The sequence below is a fragment of the Chrysemys picta genome, chromosome 1 (genome assembly GCF_011386835.1).
Source record: "Chrysemys picta bellii isolate R12L10 chromosome 1, ASM1138683v2, whole genome shotgun sequence".
Taxonomy (NCBI): Eukaryota; Metazoa; Chordata; order Testudines; family Emydidae; genus Chrysemys; species Chrysemys picta.
Window position 1 is genome coordinate 109,010,313 of NC_088791.1, and position 14,394 is coordinate 109,024,706.

General features: G+C 50.3%; 1 protein-coding gene across 32 annotated transcripts in view; it reads left to right on the forward strand.

The window, feature by feature from the left end:
- Window positions 1–326: 326 nt before the first annotated feature.
- The window catches only part of CAPRIN2 (caprin family member 2), a 64,924-nt gene continuing 50,856 nt past the window's right edge, over window positions 327–14,394 (forward strand). For 6 of the 32 annotated variants that reach the window (XM_065566567.1, XM_065566486.1, XM_065566591.1 and 3 more), the window contains exons 1-3: window positions 384–410; window positions 8,204–8,469; window positions 11,719–11,781. In XM_065566567.1, the coding sequence (XP_065422639.1) occupies window positions 8,218–8,469; window positions 11,719–11,781 (315 nt within the window). In that variant the 5' untranslated portion in view covers window positions 384–410; window positions 8,204–8,217. Of the gene's footprint in view, window positions 562–1,030; window positions 1,493–8,203; window positions 8,470–11,718; window positions 11,782–14,394 lie in introns of those variants that run through there. The other 26 variants (XM_065566470.1, XM_065566473.1, XM_065566576.1 and 23 more) reach the window with 13 other exon arrangements.

Genomic DNA, 14,394 nt, shown 5'->3' on the forward strand with positions numbered 1-14,394 from the left:
TTGAGGCTGCTGCCAGCTAAGGGGCCATGCGTGCTGATTTGTGCAATACTGGGCAGCAGGCTGAGACCCACCCAGCTCCCACCAGCTGTCAGGGAGCAGAGCCAGGAGCTGTAGCCCCGCCCCACTACCCCATAGGAGATGCAGGGGAATGAAAAAGGTGGTGGGTGCCATACCCCTCCCCCCGCTCCCCAATAACGGTCCACCCGTCACGTGGCGGGCGGGGAGGGCGCGTGGTGGGGGCCGGAGGGACGGGGCAGATAGGCGGGCGCGAGGAGCCGGCGATTGGAAGGAGGGCGGTGACCTCACATGTAGGCTCCGCCCCTTCCCTCGTTTCTCCAGGCCGGCGGGGCGGGAGGAGGGTATATAAGGGGGGAGGCGGGCAGCAGGGCGGGCCGGAGCCTGTTCGGCTGGTGAGGTGAGGGGCGCCGGGAGGGAGGGGTTTATAGCGCCGGCGTCGCCGCAGCAGCGTCCTCCTCAGCCCCGCGGTGGCAGCAGCGGACTCAGGCGGCGGCGCTGCTGAATCCCGGAGCCAGCTGCAGCGGCCGGTGCCTGGCGCTATGGGTGGGGATGGCGGCGGCGGCTGCAGCAGCATCTCCCCCGGGGCTCCTCTCCCCGGACCCCCGCGGGCTCCTTCGCAGTCCCCCGAGCGTTGGGTGTCGCCCGCCCCGCGCGCACGGGGGCTGCTGGAGCTCGGCTCTGCCCGCCCCGCACCAGGGATGCGGCGGGGCGTCCTGCAGCTCTGCCTCGCGCTCAAGTGTCCCGTTCCAGGGGAAGGGCTCCGTGGGGTCCCGTGTGTTTATGATGATGGGGGTGGCACCGGCTATCGAGGCTTCCTCTCTCCTCCCCCTCTAGTGTTGTGCGATGGGTGTGAGCCGCGGGCGGGGGGGGGGACGGGGACAAAGCAGCCCCCCTTTAAACTGCTCCCCCTTGGCACCCTTTTGTGGCAGGCGCTGACAACAAGCGCATGTATGATTGCAAGTTCCCCTCTTCGCCCTGTAGATCGTCATGAGGGGGAGCAGTGGTGCTTAATATCCGCTGATACTTTGCACCCCCAACTCTATTGCAGGTGGCTTGAGAAGGGAGTGATAAGGGAAGGGAAATCTGCTGCTTTTCCTATAAATTCAGTTTGGGGTTCCTGTGTGAGCCCCTTCCCTTACCAGGGCTTGGCCTGGTGGTTACAGGCAAAGTTAAGAATGAGCGTGATCGGTCATTACTAAAGACCTGTAGGTTGTGAATGTTGTATAGAAATGCCTACTGCTTTCAAGGTTAAATCCCATTCCCTCCCCCCAAACTTGTTTTCTTGTTGCAGCCTAAAGATATTCTTGGGCTGTGGATGTAGGCTGATTCTTTCTCAAGGATGTTGCTGCTGCTTTGGCTTTAGGGCTAAAGCTTTCCTTTTACTAGGCAACTCCTCTGCCTCTAATCAGTTGGATTTTAAAATGTGCATTGTTTTATCCAAATGTTTTCTTGGGTTGCTTATAAGGTCATGAAGGTAAGGCGAGAACTGCATCAAACCACTTTAATAGGAGTTGGGAGGGAGGAGACTGAATCCTCGGTTACACCAGTTAAATGCATGTTTGTGTTGGCAGGTGGGAGTGGAATCTGCAGTTGCTTACTTGCAGTTCTTCTTCGAGTGCTTGCTCATATCCATTCCATTAGGTGTGTGCGCGCCGCGTGCACGATCGTCGGAAGATTTTTACCCTAGCAACACCGGCGGGTCGGCTGTGGAGCCCCCTAGAGTGGCGCCTTCATGGCGCTGAATATATACCCCAGCCGACCCGGCGCCCCCTCAGTTCCTTCTTACCGCCCCTGACGGTCGTTGGAACTGTGGAGCGCTGCTTAGCTGTTCTCCACTCTCCCTAGCTTACTTCATTATTCGTAGTTATAGTTATAGTTATAGTCCTAGTGTTGTAGTTTTAAAAGTTGTCTAGTTGTTTTAATAGTTCAGGGGATTAAGGGGGTCGTCTCCCCCTTTCTCCCCCGGCCGCGGGGCCGGGCTCATGCCCAACGCTCCCGGCTTCAAGCTGTGCGCCTCCTGCGCTAAGCCTATGCCCACGAGCGACCCGCACGACTCCTGTCTGAAGTGCCTGGGAGAGTCCCATCAAACAGATAAGTGCAAGATCTGTAAGGCCTTCAGACCAAGGACCAAGAAGGAGCGGGACTTTCGGCTCCGGCAACTCCTGATGGAGGCGGCACTTACTCCGGACGCTCCATCCACAAGTCAAGCCCCGGCACCTTGCGCCTCGGTGCGCAGTGCCCCGGCGGCACCGGCCATGACGACCACGCGAGTGGCGTCAGATGAGCCTTCCCGGCACCGGACCTCGTCGGCACCGCAAGCACGGCAAGTGCCTCGGCGCCGGTCATTATCCCCAGGGCATAAGAAAGCCCATAAGACGGGGACCTCCGTGCCGAAGACGCTGGCTCCCCCAGTGCCGGGGGTAGAGCCGCGTACGCCGGTGGAGCACCGGAAACAGGTGCCTCCAGCACCGTCGACTCCGGCGCCGAGGCCGTTGAGTCCGGTGCAGACGGCGTCTCCACCGAGGCCGGCGGTGATACAGTGCCTCCCGTCGACGCCAGAGACCTTCGCGGCGGCGAGAGACTTAATAGCTCTCACGGAGCCGGCACCGCCTCAACCACCGGCACCGACGGCACCGTTGACTCGCCCGGTCCAGTCGAGGGGGAAACCTGCCTTGATGCGCCCTCCATCACAAGGGCTGGAACCTCGGCACCGATCCAGGTCCCGAAGCAGGTCCCCACGCCGCTCGCAGTCCCGGCACCGAGTACCGTCTCGGCACCGGTCGTACTCGCGGCCAAGATCTTCTTCGCGGCACCGCTCTACGTCTCGGCACCGCTATGATCGTCGGCACCGATCAACGTCGAGACGTAGTTCTCGGCACCGCCACGGTCGACGCTCGACGTCGAGGGGCCGCTCCCGGCACCGGGCATACTCCAGGTCCTCGTCGAGGTCCAGATCCGACTCCCGGCACCGACGAGGTCATCGGCACCGATCGCGGTCCCGGCACCGATCGCCGGCACCGCGCAGAGATAGGTCATCTCCAGACCGGCACCGTGCGGCACCACAGCCCACGGGGCTCGTTTCATCTCTCTCGGCACCGCCATGGCCGTCAAGATCGGTGTCTCGCTCCTCGGAGGACCTGTCGAGATCGGCATATCCCCCTCAAGGGCAAGCCGAGGAACGAAACTTGGGCCATTGGCAGGAGATGGCAGAGGACCACTCTCATGGACCATCTCACTGGTCGTTTTGGACCCCGTGGGCGTACCATCAGGCGCAAGGGGCTCCAATAGCTTCGACCTCTCGCTCGGGTCACTCCGTTAGAAGGGCCCCGGAGTCCACCATCTCTCGGCCTCCGCCAGGGGGCATGGAGGCTTCAGTGTCCACACCACCCGACACCATGGACCCAAGTGCAGGTGATGCCCCGGCCCAAGAGCAGGGGGATCAGGACCCCCCCTTGGATCCAGTGCCACCGGAGGCATCCTCTTCCTCCTCTCCGGATGAGGCAGTGGCGGGCACTTCCTGTACGGGTCCCCCTCCGATAGATCTTCGGGCTCACCAGGATCTCCTGCGTAGGATGGCCCGTAATATGGACCTACAGGTGGAGGAGATAGTGGAGGTTCACGACCCGATCGTGAATATCCTTGGAGCAGATGCCCCATCGAGGGTGGCGTTACCTCTGATCCGCACGATCCAAACAAATGCGGATACGATATGGCAAACTCCTGCCTCCATTCCACCCACAGCGAGAGGGGTGGAAAGAAAATACTTTGTCCCGTCTAAGGACTGTGGGTACTTGTATACCCACCCCCAACCGTGTTCACTGGTGGTGGAATCAGTGAATGCACGAGAGCGCCACGGCCAGCAGGCTGCAGCGCCTAAATCAAAAGAGGCTAAGCGGCTCGATCTGTTTGGCCGCAAGGTTTACTCAGCCGGAGGGCTACAACTTAGAGCGGCGAACCAACAGGCGCTACTGAGCCGCTACAATTTCAACTCCTGGAACTCTATGGGGAAGTTTAAGGAGTTGATTCCCCAAGAGTCCAGGGAGGAGTTTGGAGCCATGGTAGAGGAGGGCAAGAAGGTGGCTCGGACCTCCTTGCAAGCCTCCTTGGACATTGCAGACTCAGCGGCGAGGACCCTGGCTTCGGGTGTCGCTATGCGCAGGATCTCCTGGCTTCAGGTTTCGGGTTTGCCTCCGGAGCTGCAGCAAACCCTACAAGATCTGCCTTTTGAGGGTCATGGATTGTTCTCAGATAAGACGGACTCTCGCCTGCAGAGCCTCAAGGACTCGAGAACAATCATGCGCTCCCTGGGGATGCATGTTGTGGGCCCCCAGCGCAGGCCGTTTAGGCCGCAGCCTCAGCGCTTCTACCCCCCCCCGCCTCGTCAGAGACAGGACTCGGCCCGGAGGCGAGGGCGAGGTGGTAGAAGAAGGTGGACCGGCCCTCAACCTGGCCAGAACCAGGGGCCACCTAGACCACCTTCAGGCCCCAGGCAGAACTTTTGAAGGTGCGGTCGAGGACGGCGCCCCAGTCATCCCCCAGGATCCAGCCCCCTCCTTTCGGGATCGCCTCTCCCACTTCCACCGTGCTTGGTCCCTTATAACTTCGGACCGTTGGGTCCTCCGCACGGTGGAGAGGGGATACGCTATCCAGTTTTCTTCATTTCCCCCCTCCTCCCCCCCTTCCCCGTCCCTCTTCAGGGACCCTTCTCACGAGCAACTTCTTATACAGGAAGTCTCTACGCTCCTCGCCATGGGGGCCATAGAGGAGGTTCCGGTGGATTTAAGGGGCAGGGGATTCTATTCCCGTTACTTCCTCATCCCCAAGTCCAAAGGAGGTCTGCGACCCATCTTGGACTTGCGCGGACTCAACAAATTCGTAGTAAAGTTGAAGTTCCGCATGGTCTCTCTGGGGGCCATTATCCCTTCCCTCGATCCTGGAGACTGGTTTGCCGCCCTCGACATGAAAGACGCATACTTTCACATTGCTATTTACCCGCCTCACAGACGCTTCCTCCGATTCGTGGTAAACAGGGTGCACTACCAATTTGCAGTCCTTCCCTTCGGCCTATCTTCGGCCCCACGGGTCTTCACGAAATGTATGGCTGTCGTGGCAGCGTACCTTCGTCGGCAAGGGATACAGGTGTTCCCGTACCTAGACGACTGGCTGGTACGCGGTCGCACCAAGGAACAAGTTCGCGATCACGTCCACATAATAGTGCGCACATTCAACAAGTTGGGTATCCTACTCAACAAGGACAAATCCACTCTAGAACCTACCCAGAGAATAGAATTCATCGGTGCGGTTCTAGACTCCAGACGCGCACAAGCCATCCTGCCAGACAATCGCTTTTGCACCATCACGAGCCTCATCCAAGGACTCAAGGCCTTCCCAACTACCACGGTGAGGTCGTGCCTTACCCTGCTGGGTCACATGGCTTCCTGCACGTACGTAACCAGGCATGCCAGACTTCGGCTTCGCCCACTCCAGACCTGGGTGTCATCAATATACCGCCCACATCGGGACAGCCTGAATATGGTGGTCACAATCCCGAACTCGGTCCTGACCTCCCTCACATGGTGGCTAGATCACAATGTGGTTTGCGAAGGGATGCCGTTTCACGCCCCACAACCCTCTCTGCACCTGGTCACAGACGCTTCATCTCTGGGTTGGGGCGCCCATCTCAACGAGCACCATACCCAGGGCCTGTGGACTGCACCTCAGCTAGCCCTACACATCAATGTTCGGGAACTGATGGCGGTGCGCCTGGCGTGCCAGGCATTTCTCAATCTCCTACGGGGCCGCTGTGTGTTAGTTCTCACCGACAACACCACGGCCATGTTTTACATCAACAAGCAAGGAGGAGCACGTTCGTCAATTCTATGCCAAGAGGCCATTCGCCTGTGGGACTTCTGCATCGCCCACTCAATCCATCTCACGGCATCGTTCCTCCCTGGAGTCCAGAACACTTTAGCGGACCGACTCAGCAGGTCCTTTCAAACGCACGAGTGGTCTATCCGTCCGGACATCATACATTCCGTCTTCCAGAAGTGGGGGTTTCCCCAGATAGACCTGTTTGCATCTCGAGACAACAGGAAGTGCCACGTGTTCTGCTCCCTGCAAGGTCGAGCCCCAGGCTCCCTCTCGGATGCGTTTCTCCTTCCCTGGAAAGACCACCTGTTTTATGCCTTCCCTCCGTTTCCTCTGGTCCACAAGGTACTGCTCAAATTGCGCAGAGACCAGGCACAGGTAATTCTGGTCGCTCCAGCGTGGCCGAGACAACATTGGTACACCACGCTGCTGGAACTCTCGGTTCAGACACCGATCCCGCTTCCGTTGTATCCGGATCTCATCACGCAGAACCACGGCCGGCTGCGTCACCCCGACCTGCAATCACTCCACCTCACGGCGTGGCTGCTCCATGGTTCACCCAGGCAGAGCAACAGTGTTCACACTCTGTCCAACAGATTCTGCTGAGCAGTAGGAAGCCTTCAACACGGACCACATACTTGGCCAAGTGGAAGCGGTTCTCCTGTTGGTGCGAACAACGAGCCACGTCCCCGTTGCACGCACCTATTCCTCTTATTTTGGAATATCTCCTCTCCCTAAAACAGCAAGGGTTGGCGATATCTTCAATTAGAGTTCACCTGGCCGCTATATCGGCCTTTCACCCAGGGGAACTCGCGTCCTCGGTATTCTCTAACCCGATGGTCGTTAGATTCCTCAAGGGCTTAGACCGGATGTACCCACAACAACGTCAGCCCGTTCCGACGTGGGACCTCAACCTGGTTCTCTCCAAGCTCACAGGTCCTCCATTCGAGCCACTGGCCACCTGTTCACTTCTGTACCTGTCCTGGAAGACAGCCTTCCTCGTAGCCATCACCTCAGCAAGGCGCGTTTCTGAACTCAGGGCGCTTACATCCGAGCCCCCTTACACAGTTTTCCACAAGGATAAAGTGCAGCTTCGTCCACATCCTGCCTTTCTCCCTAAAGTGGTTTCTCCATTTCATATCAACCAGGATATATTTCTCCCGGTTTTTCACCCTAAACCACATGCTACTCGCCAGGATCAACGTTTGCATTCCCTGGACGTGCGAAGGGCCCTGGCCTTCTATATTGACCGCACAAAGCACTTTAGAAAGACGACGCAACTCTTCGTTGCAGTGGCCGACCGAATGAAAGGATCACCGGTCTCCTCACAACGCCTATCCTCCTGGATTACGTCTTGCATCCGGACTTGCTACGACCTGGCAGGTGTCTCAGTACCACACCTCACCGCTCACTCCACGAGGGCCCAAGCTTCCTCGACGGCTTTCCTGGCGCAAGTTCCGATCCAGGACATTTGTAGAGCTGCGGTTTGGTCGTCAGTCCACACGTTTACGGCTCACTATGCACTAGTGCAGCAGTCCAGGGACGATGCTGCCTTCGGATCAGCAGTTTTGCACACAGCAATGTCTCACTCCGACCCCACCACCTAAGTTGGGCTTGGGAGTCACCTAATGGAATGGATATGAGCAAGCACTCGAAGAAGAAAAGACGGTTACTCACCGTTGTAACTGTTGTTCTTCGAGATGTGTTGCTCATATCCATTCCAAACCCGCCCTCCGTCCCCACTGTCGGAGTAGCCGGCAAGAAGGAACTGAGGGGGCGCCGGGTCGGCTGGGGTATATATTCAGCGCCATGAAGGCGCCACTCTAGGGGGCTCCACAGCCGACCCGCCGGTGTTGCTAGGGTAAAAATCTTCCGACGATCGTGCACGCGGCGCGCACACACCTAATGGAATGGATATGAGCAACACATCTCGAAGAACAACAGTTACAACGGTGAGTAACCGTCTTTTTTTCCCTCTGTGATGAGTGCAGGGACTGGCCTAGTTTTTTACATGGCCACTCGTGTTTCTGGAATCATCCCCCGCCACTGCCTAATACTGCCTGCGTGAAGGATTTCTGTTATCTGGATGGGTGGGGAGATCTATACCATGTAAAGTTTCCCTGGTTTGAAGTTCCTGCTTCTGATATTCTCAAGGGAATGAGGAAGAAGAGATGGGGAAGTTTCTATGCTGATTTTTATATGGGTCTTTATTTCATGTTTTAAGGTTTTATTAATGTAAATACTTATACTTACTAATAAAAATGCTCTAGTTCTAGGAAAGGGGAAGAGAGCTAAACAACCCACTTTTTTTTGGCAGGCCCATCTGTTTCAATGGTGCAGCTTTCCCAATCCCCTTTCCGTTGCCCGTCGCCTTCAGGCCACTCGGAAGGGGGGGAGGACAAAAGCATGAAGCCGGCCAAGCAGCAGGCAACCCCTGGCCAACCTGGGGAGAACCAGCCTCCCCTGAGCCCCCTGCAGTCTTCTCTGAACTCTGCTGCCACTCCTTCCCAGGCATATGAGACTTACATTGATAATGGACTTATCTGTCTCAAACACAAGATCAGGAATATTGAGAAAAAGAAGGTAACTTATTTCTTTGCTATGCTGAAGAAATTGATAATTAAATATCAAGTTTAAGTTACAGCTCCTCAATAGTAAACTTTAAATCCTGCTATAAGAATCTATTTTGCATACCTATAGAGTATATAACATAATGGGTTTGCTGCAGCTAGTATAAAAAGATCAATAAAACCAGTTCATATTCAGCAGCATTTCTCAATAAGGTGTCCTCTGTTTGGGATTTTATCAGAGTAATATATAGCACTGTTGATTTTTGTACATTTTGGGTTTTGTTTAGATATATTTGAAAAGAGGAATCAGATTAGTTGTTTAAAACTGCATATGTTTGTGTCTCAAATATGGAAGCAGAGTAAATGTATGTAGATGTCTGGATAAGGCAACTTCAAACCTCATTTGTTTTCTGCAGTAGTTGGTTTTGCTGTACAGCTGTTGTAGTTTTCAAAGAAGTATGGGCTGGATGAATGGACTGAAAGGTGGATAGAAAGCTGGCTAGATCGTCTGGCTCAACGGGTAGTGATCAGTGGCTCCATGTCTAGTTGGCAGCCGGTTTCAAGCGGAGTGCCCCAAGGGTCGGTCCTGTGGCTGGTTTTGTTTAATATCTTTATTAATGATCTGGAGGATGGTGTGGACTGCACTCTCAGCAAGTTTGCAGATGACACTAAACTGGGAGGCATGGTAGATACGCTGGAGGGTAGGGATAGGATATAGAGGGACTTAGACAAATTAGAGGATTTGGCCAAAGAAAACCTGATGAGGTTCAACAAGGACAAGTGCAGAGTCCTGCACTTAGGATGGAAGAATCCCATGCACTGCTACAGACTAGGGACCGAATGGCAGGTAGCAGTTCTGCAGAAAAGGACCTAGGGGTCACAGTGGACGAGAAGCTGGATATGAGTCAGTGTGCCCTTGTTGCCAAGAAGGCTAACGGCATTTTGGGCTGTATAAGTAGGGGCATTGCCAGCAGATCGAGGAACGTGATCGTTCCCCTTTATTCGACATTGGTGAGGCCTCATCTGGAGTACTGTGTCCAGTTTTGGGCCCCACACTACAAGAAGGATGTGGAAAAATTGGAAAGAGTCCAGCGGAGGGCAACAAAAATGATTAGGGGGCTGGAGCACATGACTTATGAGGAGAGGCTGAGGGAACTGAGATTGTTTAGTCTCCAGAAGAGCAGAATGAGGGGGGATTTAATAGCAGCCTTCAACTACCTGCAGGGGGGTTCCAAAGAGGATGGAGCTTGGCTGTTCTCAGTGGTGGCAGATGACAGAACAAGGAGCAATGGTCTCAAGTTGCAGTGGGGGAGGTCCAGGTTGGATATTGGGAAACACTATTTCACTAGGAGGGTGGTGAAGCACTGGAATGCGTTACCTAGGGAGGTGGTGGAGTCTCCTTCCTTGGAGGTTTTTAAGGCCCTGCTTGACAAAGCCCTGGCTGGGATGATTTATTTGGGAATTGGTCCTGCTTTGAGCAGGGGGTTGGGCTAGATGACCTCTTGAGGTCCCTTCCAACCCTGATATTCTATGAAAGCTTGACTAGTGTGCAAGAGAATACCCCTTTAATGGATTAAATTGGATTTACAAATAGAATTAGTTTAGTTAAAATCTAACCCATAATCAGACTTGTGGAAAACTTCGTATTCTACTTGTATTGATTATAGGCATCTAATATTAAAATCCAGTGATGCATGTAAAAGAACAGATTAATAAAATTGCTTCCTCTGACTCATAAGTGCAAGGTCATATTAAATATGTATTGCACTTCAGTTTTTATAGGGTTTGAGGTCTGGACTTCAGAAGCATGTAGAATCTTGCAAAAAATTATTCAGCTTTTCATCTGTCATTTTGATTTAAAAATTTTTTAAGGCTCTATTAAAAAGCTTAGCAGTCTGTAAAGGAGCTGTCACTTTGAAGGACTCGAGGTGCACTTTTTTGTGGTTTAGTGTAGGTGAATGTCAGACAAATCTTAAATTAGGCGTTCAGACAACTGGATAATTCATAGCATTGCAACTGAAATGTTTGATTGAGATGGCACTTGCATTCTCAAACTGTTTTCAAACACTTGGGAAGAATCTTTTTCTATAAGTTCATTGAAAATCAGCTTGATTTTTTTTTTTTTTTTTTGCACCAGAGTTCAAACTTTTCATATTTTTGTGCTGTAAAATACCTTTTACTTCAAACCTGTATTTGACTAAATAACATGGGATGTGTAGCTCATGCATTAGGCAGCAACCTAGTGCTCTTCCTTCTGTTGGAGTTTTTCCTCCAGCTTTAATTTCTTTAAAGCAATTCCGCATACTTTACAGTGGTATTCCATCTGCACAAATAAATTTAACCTTGGTATTTCCCTGGTATCCTTGATTCTTCCCTTGCATGTACATTACAGTAGGGCCTCTCACAGTTGTGCAAAAAATCAGTATAAATTAATATTCAAATAGTTAAGAGGATGCATTCTTTTCCTTAGCTGCTTATGCTCATAGTAGGTACATATAAGTAGTTAACGTTTTATTTGCCTGCATACCCTCAAGGGGTCGTATTCATTACTGTGGTTCATAGTACTGAATTTCTTAATTTGTGCAAGTCTAAGTTTGCAAAACTTATTAAGGCGAATGAAAAAGGAATCTTTGTAGCTTTTAGTATATAATGAATTAGTCAGGAATTTAGCAGAAATAACATGTGGTCCCTGCACTGAATATCTTTCTAAGATAAACTAGATACACAGGTAATCATGAGGGAGGAAAGGGCAGGATGAGGATTATAAAAGATAAGATTCTAAATATACTGCATATAGCACCTTGAAAGATCTTTGGTTTTTTTGGTCTGAGAATAAGGTAGTCAGAATAGGAGCCTATACTGGAGTGTAGTTCAGCTATGGAGAGCTAGAAAAAAGTGGCCCTCTGAAAGGAGGGATTTGAAGGAGTCAAGGTACCTATGTTACAGATAAAGGAAGCTAGTTAAAGGCCTAGGAAGCAATATGAAAGGCATGACCATGCAAGTGAGACCAAAGAGACAACAAGACAAGAAGAAATGGCAGGCCATAAAGTAGGTAGTAATAGCTTAAATATAGGCAGAGTTGTGCAGTGCCTTGAAAGAGAAACTTGAATTTGGGGAAAAATGGACAGAACCAGTGACATTATTTTTAGCTGCAGCATGTCAACTTAAGCCCAGGATATACATGGGAAAGCTGAATTTCTTTCCATGATGTCTGAATAATCAGTATATAACAGATGACTGATCGTAAATCTTTTCTTCATAGCTCAAACTTGAAGACTACAGGGATCGCCTGAAGAAGGGAGAAGCCCTGAATCAGGACCAGTTGGTGAGTTTGCTTACCTGTCTTGGTAAATGGTTTTGTGTAGGGTAATATTTGAAAGCTTCGAACATGTTGAAGATGAGGGTGAAGTTGCTGAGGAATCCTATTGCAGAACTGTTGTGGCAACTTCTATAAAGCTAGCATTGCTAAGCACCACCAGAAAGCTTGCATAATGGTATTCACAAAGCAAAATGAAATAGGCTTGCTTGTTGTAGACAAGCTGAAAAGTGACATTTGTGGGTTGCCCTAAAAATTTATCCTGTTTTAACTTTCAAATTGGGTATTGAGGTAAACAAAGATCATTCCAGAGCAGGTGCCAAGTTCCATTTCTTTAAGCACATGATCTCCACCTGTCACTAAGTGCCTGTTGTGCTTTCAACCTGTCATCTGCAATCTTTCGGGTGGTATCCATAAAGGGTTTGTCTACCTTGGGGAAATTACATCATGTTAAAACATAACCCTCAGTTGTGGTAACTAAAACATGATAAATATGGCTTTGCACTTGGTGTAGACAGGGACAGTGATTTTAACTGTGATCCAACTGACATTAGCTGGTCATGGCTAACCTTAAATTAAGCCTAGTGTTAAAGTAATCCTAATGTCTTGTTTTCTGATCTCTTCAAGGTTGTGTTCTAACATGGTATAACTTCAGTGTAGACAAGTCCCCTGAGGCAGCAAAGCATTCCTGAGGCAGTCCATATAGCCTTGGCAGCAGAATTATCCCAAGGTGGTCTATTGGCCTAAAGGTCAGGAGCAGATTTATGGGTGGTTGTCCCAGTGTGATCAGTGAATATCTTCCATTGGGAGAGATGAGTCCAGGTGGAGCCTTCATTGATGCAACTGGACTCTTGTTGTGCCACAACAGTTAACACCTTTATATAGGAAGCTAGCTGAGTTACTGGTCTAATGAAGGACATAGATACTGCTGCAAAGGGAAACTGGACACAATCAGTAGAAGGCTGAGAAATACAACCCTTGGCATATAATTTTTTTTTAAACTGTCCCATGTTATATGCTGTGGCCATCCTTCTGATCAAAATAGGTGGCAGCATGCTGACATATAGAATGTCAGATCAAAAGTTACACTAAAATGTAATGGGAACACTGAGTTATAGGTGACCTAGTTCAGGAAACTAGCTTTAATTTATTTAGTAGAAATATTATGTTGCCTCTGTTAAAAAGGCAAACATCATTCTTTGGTTAGTGTCTAATGCCATTTTCACTGTTCTGCCCTCAATAAGATTGATTCTAGAACTTGTGTAATTCCAAAATTCCTAAAGACATGCATTCTTTTGTTAATCTCCTTAACTGGCTAGTTCAATCTTCTGTGATATGGGGAGTGTAGACAAGTAAAGGGAGGGGGAAAAATCAAAATTGAGGGCTTGTTAAACTAGATCCTTTGGTTTATCACTTTGACCATCTGAATGGTCAATTTAGAATTTATGTAGTAAATAACAGTCCCTTTTTAAAATTATGGCTAAAAGATATTTAGCAAACTTGTGACAAAAATACCAGAATTGTTATTCTTCATGGCAGTGCTTATTAAATTTCTGCTTCTTGGGTTATGTATCAAATACCACATCTGACTCTTAGCCCTAATGTCTCAGTGCAGCAGCTTCAGATAACCCTGTGCCCCAATCCCCTGCCCCAGCCCTGAGCCCCCCAAACCCAGAGCTCTTTTTTGTACCCCAAACCCCTCATCCGTGGCCCCACCCCAGAGCCTGCACCCTCAGCCCAGAGCCCTGACCCCCTCCTGCACCCCAACCCCCTGTCCAGAGCCCCCTCCCACACCCTGAATCCCTCATTACCGGCCCCATCCCACAGCCCTCACCCCTGAACCCCTCCTACACTCCATACCCCTCATCCCCCAGCTCTGTTGGGTCGCAGGCATCAACAATTTTCTTCAACTGGGGCACCAGAAAAAAGTTTGAAAACCACTGTTTTAAGTAATACATACATGCAAATAATTTTATGGTACAAAGCCTGCTAGAAAGAAGACAATTCCACAATTAATAATCATTACCAAATGTATTTAATCTTGTCTTTCTAACCCTTTTTATTCTAAAAACATACTTGAAATGGAATAGGTGAGATTTCATTGTCTGAAGTGAAAAATAGACCTCTTATGTCTATCAAATTGCTCCAGTTACACTTGAAGTTGTGTGGGCTAGAGCCTGCTGTTAATGCAAGATTAGAGTTGCTGAGCACTCTTTCAATTGAGATTAATTGGAGTTAAGGCTATTGAGCAGGACTGGGTCTTGAGGAACCGCTTCTACTCTTCCTGTTTTTTTTTCTTTAGGATTCAGTAGCCAAACATATTTTGAGGGTGGTCCTGGAAACACTTTTAAGGGGCTGTATCTAGATAGAAAATTTAGGCTGTGGAATGAGGAAGGGAACATATAATGCTCCTAGTAATACTACTAATATGTAAATAATCCCCTTGCATTATTTGCAACTTGCACATTACAACACTGAATCTGAAAATGACTAGATAAGTGAAACTAAAACCACTGACTTTCATTTTTCAATCTGAGATGCGAATATAGTGATGTCAACATTTTAAAAGTTAGTTTAGAAGTGGCCTTTTTAACACTTTCAGTAATTTAAAAATGAGAATTT